The sequence below is a fragment of the Castor canadensis genome, chromosome 18, assembly GCF_047511655.1.
Source record: "Castor canadensis chromosome 18, mCasCan1.hap1v2, whole genome shotgun sequence".
NCBI lineage: Eukaryota > Metazoa > Chordata > Mammalia > Rodentia > Castoridae > Castor > Castor canadensis.
The window spans coordinates 34,773,798-34,800,999 of NC_133403.1; the positions used below are offsets into that span (position 1 = coordinate 34,773,798).

General features: G+C 54.7%; 2 protein-coding genes across 3 annotated transcripts in view; one reads left to right on the forward strand and one right to left on the reverse strand.

Moving 5' to 3' along the window:
- The window catches only part of Tesc (tescalcin), a 38,002-nt gene extending 17,684 nt beyond the window's left edge, over positions 1-20,318 (forward strand). The window contains exons 2-8 of one of the 2 annotated variants that reach the window (XM_020163670.2): positions 272-341; positions 9,476-9,556; positions 13,089-13,228; positions 14,635-14,696; positions 14,790-14,897; positions 17,873-17,920; positions 20,050-20,318. In XM_020163670.2, coding sequence (XP_020019259.1) covers positions 272-341; positions 9,476-9,556; positions 13,089-13,228; positions 14,635-14,696; positions 14,790-14,897; positions 17,873-17,920; positions 20,050-20,127 — 587 coding nt within the window. In that variant the 3' untranslated portion in view covers positions 20,128-20,318. The remainder of the gene's footprint in view (positions 1-271; positions 342-9,475; positions 9,557-13,088; positions 13,229-14,634; positions 14,697-14,789; positions 14,898-17,872; positions 17,921-20,049) is intronic. The other variant, XM_020163671.2, reaches the window with a different exon arrangement.
- A 4,575-nt stretch (positions 20,319-24,893) lies between these two features.
- Fbxw8 (F-box and WD repeat domain containing 8) overlaps positions 24,894-27,202 on the reverse strand; it is a 99,655-nt gene continuing 97,346 nt past the window's right edge. Inside the window, exon 11 of the mRNA XM_020163664.2 lies at positions 24,894-27,011. Coding sequence (XP_020019253.1) covers positions 26,867-27,011 — 145 coding nt within the window. The 3' untranslated portion in view covers positions 24,894-26,866. The remainder of the gene's footprint in view (positions 27,012-27,202) is intronic.

Below are 27,202 nucleotides of genomic sequence, written 5' to 3' on the forward strand. Positions count from 1 at the left end.
GACATCTGCCATGTCCCAGGAGCCATTGTTGGTGACAGCTGTGTTCCTCCTGAGGGAGGAGGTCTGACGACCCCAGCACTGCGTTACCAGGCAGATGGGGGTACCTTTCCTTGCTTCCTCGCCCATCACACAGTTTGGCCATGTCGTGAGAGTGGCCAGCCTGCGGGTGAGCGGGCAGGAGTGTCTGCAGCCTCCTCTGTGCACTCCACGTTCAATGTCAGTAATTTGTCTCTTGTTTTCCTTTCTTTCCCCTCCTCCTCCTCCTCCTCAGTCTCCTCGGACCAGATCGAGCAGCTGCACCGGCGGTTCAAGCAGCTGAGTGGAGACCAGCCCACCATTCGGTAAGACTGCAGCCAGGCCTGGCACCGTCTCTTTCCCTGACTGCTGAGTAGCTCTGGAAGAGCCCCTGGGGTGCCCCAGTTTCTGAAGCAGACCTTGAGCTGTTTTAATTCTTCTGGTCCCTTCTAAGATAAGCTGTTCCCTGGTGGGAGGAAGTAATCCATGTCTGTTCCCGTTGGGATCAGAAAATGATCAGCAGAGAGGTGACAAGGGGAGGGGAGAATCTCTAGCCACCTGTTGTTTCTGTCTGACTTCTTCAGGTGGCAGGTGCTCCACCTCTCACAAAGACGTTGGGTGCATTGCTGGAAGCACAAAGCCAAGGCAGTGTCGTTGTCCCAAGGCCCCCTGTCTCTTGATTCTGTGTCCTCTGGTTAGTGCCAGCCCTGGGCAAGGTGAGGCTGGTGACAGCCTTCAGTTTTGTCATGGGAACTTGAGGTTCTCCGTTCTGTTTTAAACATTAATTGCAAGAGGCTTTCTTATGAGACCACCTTGAACTATGTTTGGTCTTAGATTCTGGTGGAGTTGTTTAGAACTAGGTTAGTGATGGGTCCTTGTCATCAACTTGATTGTCTCAACGTGGAGTTCAGAGTTTACAATGCAGAATGATCAGATTTCACCATCAACTTCCTAACACGTGCAGTGGCCTTAAATGAGCACTCAGGGTCTCAAGGTGACAGACTGTGCAGGAAACCCTTCTCTTCCTCCTTAGTAGACAGACTTACGTTCTCTTCCCTTTTATGGAAACAGATGTGAGTATCCACTTTCTCTCACCTGGCTACTCAAAGGCCATCTAGTACGTGTTCATCTAGCACATGGTGATCTCAAGGCGTCAGTTTCAATGGCCAGATTCTGAGGTTCTCACGGTGGCCTGTTACCGGTTGAACTTACCCAATGCAGAATTAAAGGTAATCGGGACCTGCACCTTCGGTGCTGCCTGTCCCGCCTGCTAAGCGCAATGGAGGAGAGCCTGAGCCCCTTGTGAATTACCCGCCTTCTCATTGGCTCTGATGGGAGTAACATGCCCAAGTCTGAGCCAATCATCATGGCCAGAGCCCAGAAATGCAAATGAGGTTTTTTCCCCCAGTGCTTGTAAGGGAATGGAGCCTGGGGTCAGATCCAACCTTGGCTGGGGAAAGCCTTTAGGTTCACATTCCACCTGTGTTCAGTTCTTCAGACTTGGGGACACAGAGGAAAACTCCCACACTTGGGAGGCAAGTTGTTGTCGTGTGGCTTTGGGCCAGTCACGTTGTTTCTAGGAGCCTGTCTTCTCCTGGGTCGTTTGGGTTTGATTTGTGTATTAAAGACCAGGACATACATGCAGGGTGCTTTAGCTCTGAGTCGGGTTCCTAAGCTTTTGGCAAATGGAGTGGGTCAAACCCGTCACCCTGAGATGCCTGAGCACTGGCTGTCTGGTCCTGGGTGCTGCAGGAGGCTCCCCCACCTCTGTGATGGAGCGTCTGTATTCTGTATTGTCGCAGCCTGCTTGTAACGTCACGGCAGCACTGCAAAAGTCTCAGACTTTAAAACAGCATTTCAGATTCTGGAGTTTTTGCATTAAGGATGATCCACCTGTGAAAACACCTCTCTCAGGGTTTATGTGATCCTGGTAGAGGTTAGCTGGGCTCTGGCACAGAGGACCTGTCACAGGTATAAGTCCCCATCACTTGCGCTGTTCTGTGTGCTTCTCGGTGGGGACGTGTTCCCTCAGTCCTGTGAAATCCTATAGGAAGCAGTGGTAGGAGCCCCTCTGTCCCTTTGATGATGTGGAAATAAGGCACAGAGAGACCATATGGGGATCCTGCGCCACACAGCTCATAAGCAGAAAAGCTGGGACTTGAACCCGGTGCTGAGATCCTGCTGTAAGGAAGCTGTGGGCGTTGCCTTGACTTTTGAGTCGGCCTCTCTGGTCTGCCATTAGGTGGAGGGAGGTACGTTTATAATTATAATTACAGCGCCCCAGAGCCCCTGAGTCCGCTGTGCTCGGTGATAGCTCTGGCCCAGCTGCAGGAAGCTGGTGGCTGACTATAGTGACTTATGCAAACACGCCTGCAGGAAGGGCCTCCTCTCCGCCCCCCCAGAACCACTTTGCTTAACCCTAATCCACCCTCTGGGACCTGGAGAAGGGCTACCAGGCACTCTGCCATGGGTCCCCTCGCTTTCCTGCCTGTCCTTCCCTGCATGGCCTTGGGCTGGCATCTGGCAACACTGTCCTGTCTCCACTCTGCCAGGGGATCCTGAGTGACCTCAGACAGGACCTTCAACCTCTTTGATCCCTGGCCCATCTGGGATGGGATCCAGGAGGCTCTGGGCCATGCTGGGGCTTCCTAGCATGAAATGGTTCATATTTTTAGGGTTTAGAGGCTTCTGTGAAAGCTGGCCAGATCTGAGGACCATCTATTCATAACAAAGGCATGGCTGGTGTCCCAAATCGAGGCCCCAGCACCCCAGTTCAGCCTGTGATGGGTGTGGGGTGCAGTTCCCCATGCCTCTTCTCAGAGGGTGAAAGTACCTATGAGCTTATTAGGACCAAGTAAGAGGGCCTAGGCCCCTTAAAAGTGATCACCCAGCTGGGTGTGGTGGTACACGCCTATAATCCCAGCACTTGGGAGGCAGAGGCAGGTGGATCACTAGGTCAAGGCCAGCCTGGTGGACTACATAATAAGACAAAAAGCCAAACAAAGAACAACAAGAAAACAGGTGACCATCCAGACAGCTGGGATTATACACAGACTAATTAGTAAAACGTGTATGTCACGTGAGAAGCTTAAGGAAGAGTTTCTAAATTTTTAACTTTAATAAATTGAATATAACCCTCAAAAAAAATCCCACAAGGGTTAAAAACCACCAAAAGTTCACGTTGATTTTAACCCGTCGTTTCCCCCCTCTCTGGAATTCATCTCAGAAGGTTGGGGCGGGTTTTCCCTGAGGTCCTGAACAGCCTCACATCAGGGCCTCACTTTTGTATGGACTCTTTACAAGGCCCAGTACCTGGGTTTTTAAAATCTGTAATGTGATTCTGTTCTTTATGAGGGCCTTGCCAAATTGTTCATGCTTTGAGATCTTCAAAACCCAAGTCCAGGCTGCGTGTGATCATGCACAACTGTAATCCAGCTGCTTGGGAGGCGGAGGTAGGAGGCACTCAGTGCAAGGCTGGCTTGGGTAAAGTTCAGCAGGTCCTATCTGAAAAAAATCCCTGAAGCAAAAAAGAGCTGGGGATGTGGCTCAAATGGTAGAGCACCTGCCTAGCAAGTTTAAGGCTCTGAGTTCAAATTCTAGTACCAGCAAAACCAAAAACCAAAAACCTGAGTCCACCCTCATCAAAAGCAGTGAGTTCTGTAGCCTGCTGGTAAAACACTTGTAGGGAAAAACATCCCTGTCCCCTCTGGCGGGGCCTCTGCATGCAAGCCAGTTAGCAGCTCATGGTCACAGAGGGGAAGAAAAGCTAGCGAGGGTGACCTGGGTTCTTCCCCTCTCTGGTTGGGCAACTTGTAACTTCCTGATAGCACTGTGGCAGGCCTGGAGACACCCCGAAACAGACACTGGGGAGTCTTAGGAGTGAGGCAGGCCCTTGGGAGGACTGGCCGGGTGGAGTCGCGTGTCACAGAAATAGTTTAGCCAGAATGTGCAGTGGGTCCTGCGATAAGGTGACATGGGGAGGGCGCGTGACTGCTCCTGGTTGAGCTCCAAGTGCAAGGCTGCGGTCATGGGCAGACAGACCATCCGTGAAATGTCCATCTCATTTCCTTCGTGGTTTTCCTGGGTCATCAGCAGCCCTCAGGATTGTGTTGTCCCCACGGAAGTTAGAGGAGGTCACACTCATGAGAGATGTCCCAGCCGTCAGAAGCTGAGTGCTAATGAGTGTTAGAGCCCAGGGCTGCCCGCATGGTCTCGGGGTTCACACCTTCACCCCCATTCTCCAGACGAAGACACTGAGGCCACAGAGGTTAAGATCAACGAGCCAAGGTCCCAAATGGTCCAGAATTAGTGCTTTGCTTCTAACCTGTGGGGATGGCGATTCTGGTAGAGAAGCCAAGGCTTCTTGGTGCCCAGGGCCTTCGTGGGAGGTTCTGGCACAGAGGACCCCGGTGGTGAGAAGAGACTCCAGTCTGGCATGGGTGACATGGGGCAGCAAAGCCAGAGCACGCACTAGCGTGTAGCAAGCTTGTCAGGTAGTGAGTGCTGCGTGGTGAATGCGGGAGCTGGGTGCAGGAGCCACCAGGCTCACAGAAGAGGCCACCTAGCTCCAGCCCTGGTTGGTGTCTTCTCTGTCCCTTGTGACCTGGACACTTGTCCTGCCCTCTCTGGGGTTCCAGGTGGGGTCTTTTGGGCTGAGAAATGGCAGGAGTGGATGCCTCATGAAGGACATATTTCATTTTCTCTCTTTCTCTCTCTTGCTGGCTCTCTCTCTCTCTCTCTCTCACACACACACACACACACACACACACACCCTGAAGGAACTGGTAAGGACAGGATATGCCTAAGATGATCCTAGCTTTGCTAGCTGTGTGACTGTGGCTTAGTCACTTTGCCTCTCTGGGCCTCTTGTTCTTGCCTATAAACTTGGGACCATCATTGTTGACACTCTGATGTGATTAAGCCTCACAGTGAACAGCCCAGCCTGGCATGGTGAGAGCACTTCAGGACCAGAGGGGGACATTTTAAGATCCCCGAGGGCTTAAGCTGTCCTGGAGGAAGTGTGGAAGGTGCTGTGTGATCCCCACTCTGATGGTCCCTGGGGCAGCACACCAGTGGTTCAACACTGGTCACTTGAATCAACAGTGATCTGAGGACAGTGATCTGCTGTCATCCCAGGCTGAGCCCATCCTGTCCAACCGGCTCAGTGGGAACCTGGAGCAGGTGTGGGGGGGAAGGGGGGGAGGAAGCGACCGAAACCAGTGTTGATGGGGCTTAGCCCAGGCTCTGGGCTCCAGGTCTGCCCTCCTTATTGGAAAGGGAGGCTGGCAGGGGGCAGAGGCCAGAGTGTCCCTAAGAGCCAGCCAGACCTCCCTCCTGGGAGTGGCTGCTCCTGGGCCAGGGGGTGTCCACATCATATTCTGAACCCTCAGTCTCATCCTTAGTTTCTGCCTCAGTTTTCTCATCTTTAAAATGGAGATAAGAGCCCCCTTTGCAGGGCTGTTGTCATGCACTTCAGAGTCACATAAAGCTTGGGACAGCCCCTTCCAGCTCTGTAGTGCATGGCGGATTGGCCACTGCTATTTCTGTTGTCAGTGCCACAGGCTATGTTGGTGTCACTGTTACTACTTCTGCTGTTGCTGTAATGTTCGAGTGTGCCAGGCACCTTACGTGGGTTGTGTCATTTAATAACTCATTAATCCCCAGGATTGCCATGACCCCCACTTTTCAGATGAGAAATCTCAGGTGTGCGGTGGCCCATGCAGGTGGGCAGAGCCTGCATTGACTCCCGCCACCTCCATGAGCTCTACCCCTGCACCACCCCGTTTGCGGGAAAGGGTTAGGTCTGTGCCCACCTCCTAGGTGAGGAAACTGAGGCTTTGAGTGGAGCCCATGGTGGTTGGAGGTGAGCATGGGCCCAGCAGGTGCCGGTGGGGAGGCAGAGGCAGTGAACTTTGAGGACCTCTGCACAGACCCCTTGGGGGGCCACAGAGCCGGGGCTGGGGTGCCGTGTCCCCTGCAGGCCCAGCTTCTGTCTCCTCACTGCGCTGCTCAGTCCGGTCTGTGGTGGTTTCTGCTTCCTGGGTCAGTCCAGGCCGAAGGGTTTGGACAGCTGAGCACCGGGGAGGGAGGGAACCTGGCTTAGTACAAACGAAAGGATGGAGGAGTGAGGCCATGCCCATCACCCCTTTCTTTACACTCAGATGTTCGCTCAGCAAACCAAGCATGTTTGCCATGCCCAGTTGTGCAAGGCATTGAGGACAGGGTCCCTGTCCCCATTTGCTCAGTGCTACAGCCTGAGGACCACATCCACAGACTGAATTTGTCTGACCTGAGCTGACGCCACCCTGTGGGACTCCTGTATCCAGAGATGCAGACTGAGGCTCAGAGAGGCCAAACCACTTGTCCTGGGCAGCAGAGCAGGGCAGACCCAAGGCTGATTCCAGAGCCTTCCCTTCACCTTGCAACAAGCATTGGTGCGGCCCCCTCACAGATGGAAAACTGAGGCTGAGGAAGGGTTCGTCACAGCCAAGAACCTGTGCCGGTGAAAGCCAGAGAGGGCTGAGTCACATGCTAGCAATGACCCCTGCGGCTCCCACCTGCTTTTCTGTTCTCCCCAGACTCCCCCTCCAGCTTCACAAGGTCCCTTTCTTGCGGGAAACGGGTCCCATTCAGTAAAGAACATGACCATCCAGTATGAGCATGGCTTCTCCCTGCTGGCGATCCTGTCTGACACCCTGTGCCCCAGCTGGGTGATCCTGGGCAGGTGGTGAAACCTCTCTGTGTTGCACCTGCTACGCTGGTTCATTGGAGCCTGGTCAGGTTCCACACAGGGAAAGGAGAAAGTATAGGCTGAACCACTTGCACAGGAAATATGGCCTGCAGCCGTTTATTGTCATCCGATTGTGATTTTATAGAAGGTGACCGTCTCCCCTGGTAACCTTGACTCGTTCTACCCAAAGGCGCTAGTCTCTCTGTTCCCTTTCCTCCTATGGTTGCCAGTGATGGGGGTGGGGACGTGGGGGATGGGACAGAGCCTGTCCTAGTCTGAACAGCACGGGTGTCCAAGACTGGAGGAACTTCCACAGAGGGGACCCTCCAGCCTGGATGTCCCTTGTGCCCCCTCCTGGCCGCCACCCCCTTGGGCGATTAACCATTAGCCTGGCTTCCAGCTGTGAGGTTCTTGGGGACACTTTTTCCTCTGTGTAAATGGAGTCACAGTTGCAGGGGTTCCATTTTTAGCTGCTTTGTGGAGCTCCAATTCACATATTACTCAGTTCTCCCACCTAAAGTGTGCGATCAATGGATTTTCTCAGCATAAATTGGCTGTACGGGGCATCACTGTGAGATTTACACACGCACGTGTGTGTCAAATTCACCCTGTCTGTATTATTCTCTCCTAACTCACCTCCTCTTTAGCAGCGTGTAGTGAGGATCCTCGTGCTGTTTTCATAACAGACTTTGATCCTGGTCACCGCCATCATCTCCTTTCCCCCTCCTGTTGGTCCCCCCAAACAGCCTCCCTTTCACAAGCATTTAGACCAACGCAGAAAGAAACCCTGTCCTCAGCTGCCATGGCCTGTCACCTGGCCCTTGGAAACCGGGGCTCCTCTTAGCACCCCCGTGGATTTGTCATTTTCCTATGCCTTCCACAAAAGGAGTCACGGGATACGCAGGGCTTGTGCATGTGGCTTCTATCACTTTGTGCGACGTTTTTGACTTTTGATGTTTCCCTCATTGTTTTGTTTTCTTTTGAGGTGGGATCTCGCTATGTTGCCCCAGTGGGTCTCGAACTCCTGGGCTCAAGCCATCCTCCTGCTTTAAACTCCGAGTAGCTGGGCTGACAGGGCACACCCCACTGCACCTGGCTTACTTTATTCCTTTTTGTGGCTTAAAAAAATCCGCTATGATGCATGGCCGAATAACATCCCATCGCCCTGGCCAATTGTCCCGAGTGAGCCTCCTTCCTCCAGAGTGGGCTCTTGTGAATCTAAAATGTGGCTGGGGCCAGGAGCTGGTGGCTCACGCCTGTAATCCTGGCTACTCAGGAGGCAGAGATCAGGAGAATCGTGGCTCAAAGCCAGCTTGGCTAAATAGTTCATGAGACCCTGTCTCAAAAAAACCCATCACAAAAAAAAAGGGCTGGTGGAGTGCCTCAAGGTGTAGACCCCGAGTTCAAACCCCAGTGATGGGAAAAAAAATTAAAAATGGCTGTGTACAGACATCAGCTCATCAACTTGGCCAGATGCCACCAGCAAGCTGAACCACGAGGGAGGGTTTTGGGGCAGGAAGCCGCTGGGGGTGAAAGGAACAGGAGGGGTCCAGTCACTAGGCCAGTCCTTTTGCCCCTGCCCTGAGGCGAGGGAGGACGGGGACATGGGTGTGTTTGTGGAGCCTCCCAAGGCAAACAGTGCTGTCTCCTCCCCTCCACTGTCCGTCTCTTGTAATTTTGAGTCCTGATTCTGGTGATCGCCACTGTCATTTTACCCTTGGACACCTTTGTTTGAAGGCAGTCACCCCTGTCTCCTCCCCACCTCGTGAGCCCTTTCCTCTTGAGGTTACCAAACTGAGCCCACGGCTGGCCACGTTTAATGAATGACTTACCGAAGTAAAATTGTACCAAATGGCTCGGTCCTCAGAATATATGATTCAGTGACTTTGTATGTGCACAGACTTGTGCATCCAGCACCACAAAGGCTTTTCAGAACATTTTAATCACCCAAACAAAGCCCCAGCCCCTAAGCCATACTCCATGCCCTCCCTCGCCCAGCCTCCCAACAGCCACTCTTCTGCTTCCTGTCTCACGAATTGGCCTGTTCTGGACACTTTATTTCAGCAGACTCGTGGAAGGTGACCATTTTTATCTGGCTTCATTCAGGCAGCAGTACCCCGACTTCAAGATTCATCCATATGTCAGCCTGTGTTGGTTCTTCATTCCTTTTCATGACTGCGTGATACTCCATTGTGTGGACAGACCCCTGTTTGGCTGTCTGTCAGTTGGCACACATTCGGGTTGTTCCTATTTGGTGGCTGTCGGGAGCAATGAGCCATGAAGGGTCATGAGCAGGCATTCCCTTCTCTCAGGCAGGTGTCCAGGAGTGGCATTGGGTCATAAGACAGCCCTACATCGAATCTTTCGAGGACCTCCCAGACCATTTTCTGAAGCTCCAAGCCGGCGTCCTACTGCTGGGGGCCCAGGGTAGCCAAAGCAGGGTTCCCCGATCTGGGGTCTGACCCTGCCCCCTCCCCAAATCCCATGTCTGCCTTTTTCTGGTGATGAATTACAACCCATCGCTCAGACTCTCCAGAGGGTCGCGAGTCCCCAGATCCTGCCTGCTCCCATCCAGTCCGAAGGCGAAAGCAGGGGACACATAAACGAGGCAACTCGGCCCATCTCGACGCTGAGCTATTCTCGAGTTAGAAGAAATAAGCTTGATGTGTGACAAAGGTGTCAGCTGACGTCTCTCTCGCTTTGCCCTGTGCTCCTCCTTTTGGAAACCAGCAAGGAGAACTTCAACAACATCCCGGACCTGGAGCTCAACCCGATCCGATCCAAAATCGTCCGTGCATTCTTCGACAACAGGTGAGCGCCTTCCCCGAGTGACCTTGTCATGAGGCCATGCCAGGTTTGAGGTCCGAACGTTCTGCATTCGCAGCTGGGTGACCTTGGTCAGCTCACGGGGCCCTCTAGGCTTGGAGTGTTAGTCAGCTCAGGCTGTGTAACAAATGGCCCGGAATGTAGCAGGGTGTTTTTGTTTTGTTTTGGGGGGATCAAACTCAGGGCTTCAGGCATGCTCTCTGCCTCTGAGCTATCTTACCATCTATCATTGGGGTCAGGAATCAGGGTGCAAGTTACTGGGGTCTGGGGCTCAAGGTCTCTCCAAGCTTTAGCCAACACATCAGCTGGGGCTGAGGGTTCCCCTCAAGCTCCTCGACAGCAGGAGGCCCCACTGTCACTGTGGCTTGGATGTGACATGTCCTCCAAAAGGCTCATGGGTTGAAGGTTGGACCCCACCTGGGGGTGCTATAGAGAGGCGATCGGCTCCTGAGAGAGCTCTCCTAATTAATAGAGTGACTTATTGATGGTGCTTTTGGGAGGTGGTAGAAACCAGGAGGTGGGGCCTGGTTGGAGGAATTCGGTCACTGGAGTCATCTTTTGAAGGGTCTATCTTGTCCCTGTTCCCCCCTCCTCCGATCTCTCTGCTTCCTGACTGCTGTGACACAAACAGCTTTTTTTTTTTTTTTGGTGGTACTGGGGTTTGAACTCAGGGCCTCAACACGTGCTCAGCAGGTGCTCTACCAGTTGAGTCGCTCCATCGGCCCAAGCGGCTTTCTTGATGTTTCTGCCTCATCCTCATCACAGTGGAGCCGGCTAGCCACGGACTGAAACCTCTGAAACCATGATTCCAAGCAAACCTTCCCCCCTTAAAGTTGTCTGTGGCAGACATTTTGCCACAGCCGCTAAGCTCATTCTTTTGGCTGGTGGCTGGTGGCATCTCATGGGCCTCTCCACAGGGCGGCTGCTCCCTCCCTCAGAGTGAAGCCCCCACATTTTTGTAACCTGATCTCAGAAGAGACCCGCCATGACTTGTGTATGTCTATAGAGATAAGCCACTGGCCACCCCACACCTGAAGAGGGGACAGCCAGGGCCATGAGGACTATCAGAGGCCATCGTGGAGGCTGCCTCAGTTTCCTCATCTAGAAACATAACAATAGCACCCCTTCTGGGGCCCGCCATGAGGACGCTGGTACAGCGTGGCCACATTCGGGGCCCTGGTTTAGGGGAGGGCAAGTGCCTTGGCCAGAAGCCCTCAGGGTTGAAAGAGAACATGGACCCTGGTGTCCAAAGGTGTGTGCATGGATCTGGTCACTCTAGGCTGCCAGGGCGAGAGACGAGCACTCTAGGCCAGCCAGCCTGTTCACCCCAATGTCCTCGCATTCACAGAGCTCACAGAGAAGCAGGGGGACGGGCAGAAAAGGGAAGGAAGGGGACGCAGTGCGTTGTGAAAAGGCTGGTAGGATTCCCTGGTGGGTTTGAATTGCGGGAACCCATTCCATCCAGCTCTGGTTCTGCTGGGGCTGTGCCTCACCAGGGACTGCGACTGCCACAGACCCCCCTGGGAGATGCCTTCTTCTGGGTTCTGTGGGGCAAGGCCGAGGCAGAAGTGACTGAGAGTCAAGCAGGCAAAGCAGGGAAAGAAAGATGCTCCCGGCAACTGGAATCGCATGTGCAAAGGCCCTGTGGTGCTCAGGAAGTGAGGTGTCGGACAGGAAGCCAGCTGGAGCATAGACTGGCTGGGCATGATGAGCCGTGGGAGGACAGGGCCACACTGTGCAGGGCCTGTGGACCAGCAAGAGGGTCTCTCTGTCACCCTAGGAGCAGAGATGGGGGCACTGATGGATGTTAAGGTGAGACATTGGGGTAAACAGTTTGCACTTTACACGGGTTGCTCTGGCTGCCTGAGTTGTGGGGATGGAAACGGGGTGGGGGAGGCAGAGGCCAGAGATGGGGTGTCTTGCATTTGTGTAGATGAGGGCCAGTGGTTGTCTGTGAGCCACAGGAAGGAGGAGTGGCTGGACCTGGGGTGCAGATCTGACTGGTGGTGAACTTGGCTCTGTCATGGGGAACCCATCCTCTGTGAAGGAGGTTGGAAGAGAGCTGAGGTCTCTGGGCAGCAGTGGGGAAACTGAGGCAGTACAAACCTGACCCAGGTCACTTGGCTCTCAGCTGTCCCCTGTGGGAATTCAGATTCCATCTTGGGTCTGTCTGTCTTGATTCTGGGTAGATCTAGGACCTGTGTTTTCAGCTGTCAGGATGGAGGTCAGGGTCTGCTGGGCTGGTCTGTGAGTTGCCACCCTTGTTGAGGGGACAGGGTATGTGCAGGGCTGACCCCTCCCCCTGGTCAGAAGCCAGGGACAATGAGTTGGAGCAGCTTCCTCGATCACATGGTCTGAAGTTAGGAAGAGTGGCTGAGAACTGGCACAGGTGCCCTGCTTCCTGAACACTGGTGGCCAGGGCCAGCTGTGGTGGCTCGCGTCTGTCATCAGCTACTCGGGAGGCAGAGGTAGGAGGATCGCCATCTAGACAAAAGCATGAGATTCCGTCCAGAAATAACTAAAGCGAGAAGGGCTGGGCCTGGCTCAAGTGGTAGAGCACCTGCTTAGCAAGTGTGAGGTCCTGAGTTCAAATCCCAGTATCACAAAATAAAATAGCTGTATCTGAAAAGGACACCAAGTAGGGACCAGCTGTCTGGGACCCTGAGGAGGGAAGTGAGGTGGGAAGGGGTGCTGCATGCTGGGCTCAGGTGGGAGGTGGGGGTCACTGAGAGAGCCGGGTGACCTCAGGGTGTTTAGCAGATGAGTGAGAAAGCCTGTCCTGGCTTGTGGACATGTGAAGTGTGACTAGGAGAAAGAGTGGAGGGGGCGGGAGGACTAGATCTGGGGGGGACAGAGGGCGGGGCAGGGAGCCGAGGGGACTCCCAGGCCTGGCGCTGACGGTAGAGACTTCCAGGATGTCTGGGCTACTCACTGTCACTGTACTGAAATCGCAAACCGCTGACCGAGCGCTTTTTCTGGAAGAGCTGCACCAGCCCCGGTCTCCTTGCAATTCCCCCACCCTCGAGGGGGAGTGGCGGATGGTGCGGCTGTGTTCCAATGACGTTTTATTTATAGACCCTGGAGTTTGAATTTCATGTCATGAAATCGTATTTCAGTTTTCTTACAGTATTTTTTTTTTCAACCACTTAGAAAGCTCTCTCGGTCCACGGGCTATCCCAGTGGGCCAAGATGAAAGCAAGGACCCTAGGCCTCAGTTTCCTCAAATGCTAGGGCCCACTGTGTGTTCTGTGACCCACCCTGGCATCCCTCCCTCCAGCCCTCATCAACAGAGTCACTGTCTCCCCGACTCCCCCATGGGAGCTCCAAGGGTGGGCAGGGCCTCTGCTCCTGCACCCCCGGGGGCCCCTAGGAAGCAGGTTCTTAGGATGCAGAACCCAGGTGAGACTGGCCACCACGAGGCAAGCGTGTGCCCAGAAGGCCTGAGTTCTCCTGGGCTGTTGGTAGCAGGACAATACGGTCCAGGGTACAGCTGACAGCGCCCCCTTGTCCCCTACAGGAATCTGCGCAAGGGGCCCAGTGGCCTGGCTGATGAGATCAACTTTGAGGACTTCCTTACCATCATGGCCTACTTCCGGCCCATCGATACCACCCTGGGCGAGGAGCAGGTGGAGCTGTCTCGAAAAGACAAGCTGAGATGTGTGTGTCCGAGTCTGGCCCCAACCAAGCTCCCTGGGTCCTCAGAATGGGGGTACCCTGCAGCAGGGGGCTGGACTGTGGGGGAAAGGAACAGGGGGTCAGGGAGGTAGCTGGTGTCCTGTGCCAACAGTTGCTAAAAGGGTGCCCACCTGTTGTACCTTGGTGGCCTCACACTGAACAATCCAATAGTTTGTGGCTTTCTCGGATGAGAGGGGGTCACCTGGGTTTCAATTCAGGCCTCCACTTGGGGACCATGGGGCCTTAGGCCTTGAACTAGACATGGATGTGCTGGTTGTGAACAAGTGTGTGAGAGGTTGGAAGGATTTGGTCACACGGAGCCCCTAGTGCAGGGAGGTGCTGCCTCAGTTTAGGTCTTCCTCTCGCCTGTCCACGCCCACCACGCCTCTGTCCCAAAGTCCCCACTGTCCCCCGGCTCTGAATTGTGTTTAGTCGCCATCCTGGCAGGCCGGCAGCATGCAGTTGCCTGAGTCACGTCTCCTTTCCCTGCGGCCTTTCCCATGACTCCCGACATTCCCTCTGCCCCACCCCGGTCTCAGCCTCATCACTAGAAAAACATCGGCGGGGCTTGGCCCCATTTAGCTCTGGAATATGTGTATGGTGCTGGTGGGAAGCCACTGTGCTGGCCTCCTATGTCCCTCTGACCAGGCGGGTACTTGGTGTCTCCCAGTGTCCCCTTTGCTCTGAGGGCTGTGGGGCCCGTGGAATCAGACAGACAGATGGATAGAGGGCCAAATCTGTGTTCCTGTCCCTTAGCTGGGTGGCTGCGGGCAGTGCCTCAATAGCTAGTCCGTGAAGTGGAGCTGGAGCAGCCCTGACCTGCTGGGGTCAGGGTAGGAGGAGAAGGTGATTGGGAAGTGCCTTGCACAGCACCTGGGGCTGGCAGTGAGCAGCCTCTCAGTGTGTCACCTCTGCTGGGCTTTGAGCCACAGGGATCAGGAACAGGGAAGTAGCCAGAGTCACCAGCGCCCTGCTACCCTTGGGGGTCACCTAGGGCCAGCCAGGGACCAGGATGTGGGAGGCGTTTTGATAACACCCATTTGGCTTCCTGTTAGATTTTCTGCTCTGTCACCCACGCTCACAGTGCACTGGGGACTGGGGCCTGACCGTCAGCTCTAGCTCACCAGCCCCTTGGAGGACTTGAGGTAGACCCTCAGCCCATTGCACAGATGGGCTCAGAGCTGCCAGTCACCTAGTGACCTAGTGGAGTCAAGCGAGGTGCTCAGTCAGACCCCAGGGCCTCTGCTTTTGACCCCCAGGGCTTTTGTATTGAGGTGTTGTCACTGATGGCTTGCTGACAGTGTGGCGTGAACTCCTAAGCCAGGAAGCCTGACTTGGGCATCCCAGCTCCAAGGCTTGTCTGAGCCGTCTCTCTCGCCATTCCCCAGTTCTGTTTCACATGTACGACTCAGACAGCGACGGTCGCATCACCCTGGAAGAGTATCGAAATGTAAAGTATGCTCTCCTGCCCACCCTGCCACCTCCCTTGCCCTCTGACCTTGCTGGGGGCCCGAGGTCACCATGCTTCTGCTCTGCCCGGCAGGTGGTGGAGGAATTGCTCTCAGGAAACCCCCACATCGAGAAGGAGTCAGCCCGATCCATTGCTGACGGGGCCATGATGGAGGCTGCCAGCGTGTGCGTGGGGCAGATGGTGAGTGCCCCCTGGGGTGGAGGGAGGGAAGGGCATGGAGTCGGGGGTCTAAAGAACCCACCCCCAACCTGCAGCATGCTTCTGGTTGGCATCTGTGTTTATGGAGGCTTCAGAGGGCAGAGGTCATGTGTGTCCTGCTTGATGCTCTAAGGCCTGGCTTGGAGCAGTGAAGGACCCTGTCCAGGCTTATCCTGCCCCCAGGAAGAGCCCTGGGTTGCTCCGTGATGTGGGAAGCAGAGCTGAAGGCCCTGGCCTCCCAGCCCCAGGCAGGCACACTCTGGGCAGCTCTTGGCATAGCACCAAGGCTGGTCAGCGAACAGCCCAGGTGTCCTGGACTTATTTTCTTAATGGGTGACACAGAAGCGATCTGGGGCCTGGAGAGGCGACGGGGTCAGGCGGGAGCTGTCTCTTAGGCTGCTGGTGTCAGGCCAAATGCCTGAGGTGGAGGCTAGCATGTAATGAGACAGAAGCGGGGGCTCAGCCTTCAAGTGTCCACCATTTCAGACATTTTCAGTGTTGTTTTACTGCTGGGGAAACTGAGGCTTGGAGCGCATAAAGAATTTCGTGGGGCTTGTGAACTTCCCTCTCTTGTAGGGTGGGGAACAGCCTGCCAGTCCCAGGGGACTGTTTGGGTGGGCAGGTGACCATCTTGATGGGCGTGGGTCCTATGGAAGTCCTTGCTCCTTGCATCTGTGTGTGGAGAGTGGCTGTGTGTCTGGACACCTTTCTGGCTCATGTTCAACGTAGTCTGGAGGAGGGAGGGGTTTCCATGCTGGTCCTGCTGTCTTGCCCCACGCCTGACACTGAGGGACAGAGGCCGCCTGCCAGCAGCCCAGGAGTGTGGGGCTGCAGTCCTGGCCTGGCCCGAGTTTTATCTTCTGGCTTTATGAAAGCCACTCAGCAAATGAACCACTGCAGGAAGGGGCCACCTTGGTGGAGAGAGCAGGGATCCCCCGGCAGGGTATGGAGCCAAACTCTCATTTGATTTAATTGCATTCTCCTTCAAATTGCTCCCCGTCCCACTTGTTTCAATTGGCGACAGTTTTCTTAATTTGGTGTAGTAAAACTGTTGGCAGCTGGCACCAGCTGATCTGCATAAAATCCCAGCAACCTCAGAAGCTGAGGCCTCCCAGAGCTGAGGCCCTGCTGCTCGGTGTGCAGTGTGCATCCCACAGCCACAGGCCCCGCCATGGTGGAGATGGCCGTGGAGCCAGGAAGGCAGCCAGAGGCCCGGCTGCTCAGCCCACGGCGTTCTGCCTCTACCCTGTGCGTGGTGACGTGTTTTCTGGTGTAAACATTGGCCAGATGAACGCAGAGCAAGCTGTGTGTGTAGCCAAGCCGGGGCCTGAGCAAGCCACAGCTGTCAATCCCACCAGGCCTCTGGGGACACTTCCCGTTGCTGACTGTGTTGCCCTCCTAAGACAAGTGACCCACTGTCTCTGCTTTAATGGACTTCGAAAGTCAGTTATTGACCGGGCAGTGGTTTCTTTCTCGAGCGCAGTGCTTTTTCTAGAGGCCACGCTCTGTGGTGTGTAGGGTTGGGGCTGCCCTGTGGGGGCCTCAGCCTAGGGTGTGTCACCTTCCACCCCAGGCCTTCAGCCATCCTTCCTTGTGATCGCCCACCCTCCTGCCTGGCAGTGGGGCCTTGTCTATAATTAGCTCCCCTTGATGGCTCGGGAGCCCCAGTGCCCGTGATGGGAAGAACAGGGAGGGAGGAATTCCTGGAGACAACTGGTCAAGTCCAGTGGGGAACTGGAGGTTTTGGTAAAATGGTTTAGGAACTAAACATCTGCTCAGCGAAAGCAGACCCCCGGCCCCTCCCCAGACCGATGGCAGCCTGGCCTCCCCCGCTGCAGCCTTGTCTGCAAAATGGGATTGAGGATGGAGCCCCCTCGGGGCTGCTGTGAGGTGGTATCATCAATGTTCGGTGTCAGTCACACCACTGGGAAGGCAATCTGAAGCCTAGTGTCAACTGTCCTTTTCTCAGATTTGTGTTTTGTGGGTTTCAGGGAGGCATCAAGGTCCCCAGACTCTCTGTGTTCTCCACCCACCAGTGCCAGGCCCAGCCCCCTTGACGCTTTTCCTTGGTGCCACCACTTATGTATTTTTTGTTATACTTTTTTGTTTTGGTGCTGGGGACAGAACCAGGGCCTGTTGTATGATAATTGCCACACTTGGTTCCTTGGTGGTTTTGCTTTTTGTCGGGACCTTTTCCGTAATGGCACAGGTAGGCTGGCCCCTTCTTGGTGGTCAACTGGTAATAGTGTGGACAACTGAGGCTTGTCTACTGGCCTAGTGTGTATGGCACTGTCGGCTGACAGTCACTGTCACCAGGGACTGTGGCATGTGTTGTGAAGACTGGGTTGTGTAAGAGCACAAGTAACACTGAAAGGTCCCATGTCATCCGGTGTCCCCAGAGTGGGAAGGAAGCAGATGGAGACTGGCACCTCCAAACACACCCATAGGTGAGAGATTTTAGGTCCAACCCAAGGCTGCCACTCCCCTCCCCCCATGCCCTGGTGGCCAGACATTATCATGGTGACTCCTGGGCATGAGGGGTGGCCTCAGCGGCTCCTTCCCCCAGTGGCCTGTTAGTGCAGATTAGCCAGAATGGTTTTATCAATCCGATGATGAGTTGGACCTAGGGTGGTAGGAGGTGTCTTGCGGCCTGGCTGTTGGGACCTGGAGGGGGAAGGGCTGTGTGGGGAAGGCAGGCCCTTTGTCTCTGTGCCCACCCTTTTCCAGACCCTCTTCGGGTGCTTAAGGGGTGGGCCCCAGGGAGCTTGTACCAGCCTCCCACCAGGACATTGGGGTTCAGATTGGCTGGCTTTGGCTGCAGACAAATGAGCCAGGGTGGCCCCTCTTCTGGCTACCTAAGCAATCCAACCATGTGCACTCTGGGATAGGAGGTAGACCTGCAGAGGTTGGGTGATCTGGCCACTCACACTCCGTCCTGTCCTGTGCTCTGTCCCCAGGAGCCAGATCAGGTGTATGAGGGGATCACCTTTGAGGACTTCCTAAAGGTGGGTGCTGGGGGGGGTGGGGGCGTAGAGGGGCCTGGGCAGGGGAGTTTTGGGGGCACTTGAGGACCTCTGGAGCCACTGGTCAGGAGGTGGCATAGCTCTTAGTTGCAGGGCAAGGGTGGGTGGTCCAGTGACAACCCGCTTTCAGTCATGCTCATTGAAAAGGGAACAGTCACCAGAGGTCAGAGCCATGTAAGCACACAAAGGAAGACCATGGAGTCACCTTCTCTTCTGCCAGGGACTAGGGAAGATTCTGGAAACTCTCCATGCCTGACTCCTAGCATCCTGCAGGAGCGCACACTGCGCTCCTGCCTCTCGCTTCCCCAGTTGGGTCCTGATAGCATTTCTTCATGGCCACCCACTCGTCCATCCTCCCTCCACAGGGCCTTCACCCCCTGCTGGTGACCATTTGCTACTAACCTGTTCCGGGGTGGGGAGTTAAGACCAGTTCCTCACGGCTTTGATAATCAACAGATCTGGAAGTAGGGACAAGAATCCACCTAAATATCCCCAAGGCAGCATCTCCAAGGCCCTTCGGGGAGCTGAGGAAGATAAGGAGGTCCAGGCAAAACAGGACTCACATGGGCTCCTGGTCCAGCTGGGCAGCGCCCAGGCTCCTGTGCTTGGAGGGGTTCCAGGACCTCCAGAGGTCCAGCCCATGGAACCAGGGCCAGGTGCTGTCCTCTAAGTCTGCACCTCTGGTCTGGAGTCATCTGGGACCCTTGGGACTTCAGGGTAGGCAGACCCACCATGAGGGGATGGGGATGGGGACTGCTGGGTTGGAGGCTGGCAGCCAGACACCCCACCCAGGGCTGAAAGAGGCCAGAATCTGCTCATGTGCAAGTCGTTCTGGCTTATGCTGGGACTTGCCACTCAGGGAAGTGACACCTAAGAAGAAAGAATGACAGGAGGGACTGTGGGAGGTGGCAGACTGTGAAAACAGTGCGGGCTAGCTTCTACCTTAGACCAGCTGCTTTCTCCCAAAGGCTCCTCAAGACTGGCTCTGCCCTGTGGGGTTCCTCGTGTCGCCCCCCATCCCTTTCAGTGCCTCTGGTTATGATGCTACCCAGCACTTTGCAGAAACCACTCTGGGGTCCCAGTGTCTTCCCCTGTTGTCCACCCAGTAAGAGTTGGAGTTGCTCTGTTTTCCCTATGTCCTCCGTGACATCCTGGGCAGTGCCTAGTGGCAGGAATAGTGACAAGTGGCCCTAAGGCCTCCCTGTCCCTGGGAGCTGTGGAGCTCAGGCTTTCCATTTCTAGCCTCATGGCTGGCTATCCCTGGAGATGCTGGGAGTGACAGCTTGAGAGTGTGACATTCTTACATAATCAGGGAGACAGAAGTCACCACCCACCCAGGCCCTCTAGTCCTGTTCGCATTCCCGTTCTCCCTGTCTGTGGCCCCTGGGCCCGGAGTTGCCAAGGAGCTGGAAAGAGCATGGTGGCGAGAGCGATGGGCTTTGTCCTGCAGGCCAATAGACTTGTGGCCTAACTGTCCAGGCTTTGATTGACCAGACCGCCTTGGAGGTGCCAGGAGTGTGGTCGTGGACATGATTGCTAGGTAGAAGTGGCCTTTCCAGGGCACGAGTTTGTCTGGAGCACAGGTGATCTCTTAGCCCAGGAGGTTAAAAGGATCAAAGTGTTGCATTACTCTCATTAACAACGAGGCCCAGTGGATAATTACATCTGCATAGCGGGGCTATGCAGGGGCTATGCAGCTGCTAGGGTAGCAGCTGGCAAGATGCTTGGTGGGTGACTGTGCCATCCAGTCCTCCAGTGTCTGACATGGGCAGCACAGTGGGATGTCCTGCCACTGTACTGATGAAAAGGGGGGCTTAGTGGGGCTCCACAATTTGCATGCAAATCGGAGCCTGTGGTGGTAGGTAGTGGGCGAGATTAAATGACTTAGATTCAGGACTTAATCGTAACTTGCTGTGACAATCTCAGGAAGAACTGAAATGTCACAGCCAAATTAACCAGCAAAAAGACAGATGGGAGTTCTTCCTTGCTTAGCTCATCGTCTCTAAATGTAACCCCTTGGTTTTCACCGGCCTGGAGTATCAGTGGGTGGAGGAAGAGGGCAGGTGGGAAAGCGGTGGGGATACCCCCTAATGCTGTCCCCTCCATTCCAGATCTGGCAGGGGATTGACATCGAGACCAAAATGCACGTCCGCTTCCTCAATATGGAAACCATCGCCCTTTGCCACTGACTGCCCACTGCCCCTTTGGAGCAGGTGCACCTTGCCAGGGGGCAAGCAGCCTCCGCATGGCCGGGGGGAGGGAGACCAAGGCCCCTGTAAATAATCAACACTCATCCGATCATCTTGAGTCCTGTAGGGTATGGTATGTGGGACTGTGCTGTTTTTATCTCTAATAATAATAAAAAAGGTTTGTTAATGAACGTGGCTTCTGCCTGCTCCCCAGCTCCATTAAAGGGGACTGGTCATCCGGTGACAAGAGAGAGAAGCGAGCAGTGGCAACTCATTTTAATAGGCTGTGTGGAGGAAGGGTGTGTCCTGGTTTATCTTGGATGTAGTCTGCTGTCTTCCCTGCCTAAGTACAGGGGGCCCACCTGCTTTCTCCATCCTAGGGGGCCACGCCAGGAAAAGCCACTCTGTTCCCAGGGCCTTGCAGAGGGGCCAGGACGTGGGCAGTGGGGTGTCCCGGCTGTCTGCACTGCAGGGATGTGTGCACTGTGGTGGTCTGAGGACCCTGGGGTTCACAGCTGGCTGGTGGGAGCTGGGTTTGCTGTGGTTCCTCTTGGTAGGGTGGCCCAACTGTAGGCCCAGGATTCTGAGGTCTCCAGCACCGGCAGCAGTGGTAGAGGCCAGAGAGGTACCCACTTCAGGTAAGCATCTGATTTAAAGACAGTTGGGGGAGGGGCACGGAAACAAAGGTCATTTGTCACGGTGGGTCAGCAGAAGGCCAGGTGTGTGGGGCTGGCAGAACAAAGCTCAGGCAAGTGCTCTGAGACCACTTGTGACCAGGAAGTCCCCAGCTGTGGCTGTGTGGCCGACAGCAGCAGATGGCTTGGTGGTGGCGTGGTTCCTTTGCCATATGTTTGGTTCTTTGTCGTTGCTCACTGCGAGGCACCTTCCGGAACCCTGGAGAATGCACTCCTGACACCTGGCCACTGATGCAGGAGACTCTCGCTCAGTTTTAATGTGGCATGTGCTCGCACTCATTTGCTCAGTCGTGGCCTTGGGGTATGCAAACGGGCCATGGCATCTTCATCCCATGTCTGTCCACTCCCCCTCCCAGGGCAGCTGCCAGCCCTGTTGGACCTTTGCTGTCATTTAAGGCAGGTGTGGTGTATACGATCCTAGCTCCCCTACTTCTCATACACTATAGAAGCTGAGGCATAAGTGGCTGCTTTGTACACGAGAGGAAATGAGCCAGGGACCCGTCTGCCTGTCTGTCACCTTCTCAGTGCGACCCTGTTTTAGAAGTACGGCACAATCACCCGCTGTTTAGTGGGTGACAGTGACGCGTGCTCATAGCTTATAGTGCCAAACCCAGAATGGGACAAATGTTTGCCCTGGTGTGGCCTCAGTGGGGACCTTGGGTAGGGGATGGCTGCTGAGGGAGCCTTGTCTCCTGGGACTGTGGATGGGCCCCCCCCCAGCCACCTGCCTGTGGGTAGCTGTCACTGCCTGGAGGTGGCAGTCCCCACAGTGCCATGCTGTGCTCAAGGGCCTTCCATGTTCCTGTTCCAGGTGGGTTCCAGGTGGTAGCTGGATACCCCTTCGACAGGTGCAGTCTTATTGAGGTGTGGGGGAGGCATGAATAACCAACCTTCCAGCAAGTCGGGGAGTTCCAGGCTGTTGCTGAGGATGTGAGGAGCAAGTCAGAGTTACCAGGCAGAGGAAAGCTATGTGTTGGATGGATCAACAGAGACTGGAGACTGTGCCCCGGGGCAAAGTTACTGGCACACCTCGACTTCAGTGGACTTTGGGAAGCCCTTGTTCCTGAGCTGGGAGGGAGGTTCATTCTGCGAGTGATCACTGAACACACAGGCAGCTTTTGCTACTAGCGGGAGCCCATCACGGGGCTCTGCTGCTCAGATTTGCCTTGATTCCACAAAGGCCTGGATGGGGGCAGAGCCTCTGTTTCCTTCCCACAGGGTGCCAGCAGTCTGGTGGGGGACAAAACCCTGCCAACATGGGAGAGGCCCCCTCACCTGCTCCTGCCACTCGGGGGGCCTCTTGGCTGCCAGGCTGCAGCTGAGGGGTTCTAGAGTGTTACTAGGCCTGGGTGTGGTGGTTGAGCAGGGTGGATTGGTGACATCATGGCGCTCTTATCCACGAAGTGTCTGGAATCACGTTTTCGGCCTCCATGCCCCTGAAAGTCAGCAGATTTGCAGTGTCTCAAGCACCACGTGCCTGTGCATCCAGGCTTGGGGATCCTGGGACTCCCCCAATTTGTTCTGATTTTGTTCTTTTCAACAAAGGCAGTTCATGAATGCGGTATGTTTTTATAAATAATAAATAACCTTCCCTTGGTCCCTGTGCCCTGAGTTTCAGTTGGGGAGGTGTGGTGGTATCGCACAGCCCGCTGCCTGCCTGATGTCTTTGAAGCTTTGGGCTTGGCTTATCTACAGAGCTAATGAGAATGAGAATGACTCTGTGAGCTGAGTCCATGCTGCTCAGAGCAGGCTCCTGTGTTCACAAGCACTGGGGGTGTCTGTAACTGGCAGGGTCAGGCTTTGGGGGCTGCAGAATTCCCCTGGAGTCCTCCTGCCAGCTCTGAGTGCTTTGCACCTTTTGTCAACTTGGAGCAGTCACTGTGGGCTAGGAGTTGGTGCAAACCTACTCCTAGATGGGGCAGGTTGATTCCCAGCACCCAGCGAGGCTGCTGGCCTTTGTGCATGGGCCTGAGGAGTGGTCCCTGTTACCTGCCCACTGTTGGGCGTGTGCAGAGGGAGTTCCAGCTGCATGGACTGGGAAGTAGTGTAGCCACTCCCCCATCCTAACATGGGGACATGAGCTCAATGAAGGTAGCCTCACATGTGGCAGCCAAAAGCAGGTGATGTGTTTGTGCTGAACTCTGCTCTAACACAGGTAAGTGATGAACAGGTACGCTGGGCTCGCTATCTTCCTTCCATCAGAAATCACAGCAGACCAAAGACACTGGGTGGAACTCTGTGGAAATATTTGAAGGGTGCTGATAAGTAGGTTCTGCGAAGTGCACAGGCTGTGGGTAGAGAACACGCATGTCCCTGGCCGGGTGGGCGGTCACTTTCTCTCACCATAGTCTTCAGTTGTTTGTCAGAATCGAGTTGAAAATGGAACCTTGTCTTCTACTGCCATGTCACCTATGGGAAAAGTGGGCACTGACAGAGTATGGAGGTTTGAGGCACATGTCACCTTGGTTTACAAAGGGCCGGGAACGGTTTGGCAGAAACCTGCAGCCATGTCATCTGTGAATTATGGGTAAGGGACAGAGCAAGACCAGAGCAGATTCCAAGTCTGGCCTCTTAGGGAACAAGGTGTTAAGACACTAACAAAACCTTTCTATTGTTTTCTGCTCCAAGAGGCTAATGGGAGAGCAGCTATCCATGGATCTAGTCCTTGTCACTAAGCAGTTCAGGGGTCTTCTGTTCATGCCTCCACCCCAGGCCTGTAGTTAGTGAGGCGGAGGCTGAATTCTGCTGTGTCTGAAACTGTGTTCTGTGACTCAAGCAGGCTGATGCAGAGTCAAAGATCCAGGTTGCCTTGGTGAGGGTCTGGTGACCATTGGCCTTGCATGTTGTCCTCGTGCGGTGATGTTGGAGGGGATGAGTGAGTGGGAGGAGCCAGGGTCATAACCACTGACTTCCCAGGGCCTCTGTGGGACCTGTGTGTTCAGCTCTGCCACGGTTTGAACAAGTGCCAGCAGTGTCCTCGTGCCTCACGAGGACTTGAGCCTCTGGTGAGGGCAACAGAGAGCATGGCCTGTACCGGGAAAGTGTGGGCACCCTGTGGGCCACTCTGATGGGCAGTGGTGAGGTGGAGGGGGCGCAGGAGGAAGCTTAGGCAGCATTTATCCTCACACGAAGCAGGGGAGGAACAGATACAACAGGATGGGCTCAGATGGGGAGAAAGAAGGGGGGGCTTCCCTCCCTTCCTAGGCAAAGAAAAGACCCAGTGCAGTACAAATGGCCACTCCTGGAAGCTTACATTCAATAGCAGAGGCCGGGAGTAGGCCGGCGCCCACATGGCATCCGCTGGAGCCCGGCAGGCAGGGATCTGCTAGTGCACATTAGAGGCAGCCCTGTCCAAGTCGCTGCAGGCCCTGCTACAGTAGCCAGGTAACCATCTGGCCTGGCTGCATGGGGTGACAGGCACCACGGCCCAATCGGCCAGCACCATCAGCTCACTGCTGCCACAGCTGCTGCTGGAAGCAAGTGCCCCAGTCAGGGAGGAGGGGGCGGCCCTGTCTGACCCACTGTCGCTGGACTACCCTAACGGCAGCCACCAGATGGCTGTCACTAAAGGGCTTGCACCCTCACCAGAGGAGACCCTTTCTCTACAACTTTGAGCAAAACTGGGTTGGTGACCAGTGTATGCCATTCAGCAACCCCCCCCCTCCAATGTGGGGCCTCAAGTTCTGGTGGGGGAGGGGCTGCTTCTTAGGGCTGCCTCCTTTTCTGAAAGGACCAAAGCCTTACTGCTGGGAACTCAGGTTGTCCTCTGACTGGGACACAAACAGCCAACCACGCTGCGACTGCTGTGTGGTGGGGCAGGTGATGTTGCACTTCCAACATCTTTCAAACATGGGCTGTGCAGGAGCATCACTTTTTCCCAGAAGATGTAGGTATGTCCCACTGTGGGGCTCTGGCTCCTGGGCTGGGAACCCCTGAGGTGGTCCTAAGAAGAACTGCTTCCCTCTGGGCTGCACAGCAGGGCCAGCCATGGTGGAGAGACTGCAAGAGTGGACAGCAAGCAGGCACAGTGCCCTATGGGAGTTACTGCAGAGAGGAAGAAACAGCCACAAGTAAGTTCAAAACATTTAATGTGAGAACAGATCAGGACACACAAGTAGGGAGGCGAGTCGTAGTGTTTTGGGATAAGCGTTCTGCCCTCTGGTCCCCCAGTGGCCTGTCTTTAGTGGCGGGCACAGGAGGAAGAACGTGAGTACAGAAGAGCTAGCGAGGACATGGAGTTGCAGAGCCACTCACACTCCAAACTGTGATGGAGTGAGGTGGGGCTGGAAAGGCTGAGAGCTGTCTGTGACCACTGGTTTCGAACGGGTTTCTCCTTCTGTCAGGGAACATCAGGTTTACAGCCGAAAATTGCCTTAGCTGGTGTGCTTTAAGATTTAAGTTTGGGTCCAGTAAATTCTCCTTCCAAAGCCCAGGCCATGAATGGGCGATGCTGGGGGAAAACTGGGGTGATTTCTATACTGGGCTAGCCCTTGGCAGTGAAAAATAAAAATGTGTAAAGTTAGCAAACCTTCTGGGTCTGGCTACCCTTAAGCTGGTGACTACTGCAAGATGAATGGCGCATCAGAATGGAGGGCCACTGCTCTTGAGAACAGCACAGGGCCTGAGGCAAACCTTGTCAGAGAGGTTAGCAGGGGTAGCCACACACGATAAGTGCAAACGAAACCCTTCATCGCTAACTGGGTGGCTCAGGAAGGAATTTGGATGACAGGGAACAGGACAGCCAACCTCCTGCAGGCACCAGAAAGGAGGCCGTGCTCTGGGTGGCAAGGGCAGCTCTTCAGCTGGAAATGGGCACTTAAAGGTATAGATCAAGAGAGCTAATCCTATCTCAAAACTTCTAGGCTTGGGCTAGAGGTGGGGCTCAGTGCACACAGGCCCTGGCTTCCAGCTCCATGCAAAACAGAAGCATCAGAGTGAGGGTGAGCCCTCCCAGTGACACTCGTGGGCAGCAGAAAAGCCTTGCTTCCCTCTGGGGTGTGTGTAGCAACCAGTCTCACTGGCCTGTCAGCTCCCTGCCTGTCCCTCCTACAGGCCCCTTGTGCCTCGCCTGTTTGGGTTGAGCCCTCTAGGTTTCAGGCTCCGTATTTCCTGCTGAAGCCACAGCTGCTCACAGTCCCTCTGTGGCCTTCACCTGTGGGCCTGGATATTCGGCACAGTGAGTTTGCGTTTTCCGTTTTGTCAGGTGCTCTCCTGCATGGTAGCGATCTGTGTGAGAGTTGGTGGCCTTCATCCAGGGGTGTGTTTGGTGCAGGCTTTACAGGAATTTGAAAAGTTACAAAATTCCACACACAACCCCTACTGGGTAAACTTGATCTCACTGGATCCCATATAGATCCTGTTTCTCTCTGGAGTTTTATTCTGAAGGTGGCTGCCATAGCTGTTTAGAGAAAGTGTCAGCCAAGAGTGAGGCAGCAGTGGGCCTCTTCACCCCTGGCCCATCCTCTTGTGCAACACTGTTTGATCTTAGGGGCCTGCGGTCCTGGTGCCTCCCTCTACACCTGCATCAACTTCCATCCCCTGGGGCGACTGGCTGCTTAATCAGTGAGTACTAGAAAATGTTTACTTTATATCACATATTGTAGACATAATAGTAAGTAAAATAGTCCTCAAAGAAGTAACTGTATAAATATATAATTAGAAAGCATGGCAAAAGCTCTGTTGTCCCAGATTTGTAGTGGTAGAGCCCTTGCCCAGCAAGCCTGAGGCCCTGGGTTTGATCCCCAGAACCATACACACAAAAAGGAAACCATCCTGAGTGAATACTTGATTTGTGATCCTAAGGCTGGGGGGTGCAGGAAGCCCAGAGACCAGCACACCACAAGGACTTGAAGGAGAAAGTCTGGTGACTGGAAGCTGAATCAAGGCCTTGAGTCCCTAGTGCACAGTGCCAGGGAGGGTGTGTGAGGAGGAGGTATAAGCACAGTAAGACGGAAGAAGCTGCATGGTGAACTCTAGGTTCTAGCTGCAGGATGAAGGGCAGCTCAGAAGTAAATTTATAAAACTGGTCCTTCCTGATTTTCTCCCTAAGTACTGTCACAGGGAAAAGCCAGTGCAAGGTCATAGTTGTACCCAGCCATGGTGTCACAAGATGAGCGGCAGATGGGAAGAGGGCTCTGAAAGGCCAGCTGGTCCACGGCAAACTCATAGGCATGGATCAGCCCCCGGTGTCTGAAAGGAACAGAGGTGACCACAGGTCAGGATAGCCCCCGTCAGAGGCATTTGCTACACGGAAGAATGGTTCCTGATAACAATGTCATCTGGACCCAAAGTGGACTTGCAGAGTGGGCGCTTGGGAGATGGGCCATCAGTCAATGAGAAAAGGCCCTGAGCCCACCTTCCTGGGGCTGGAAAGCTCAGCA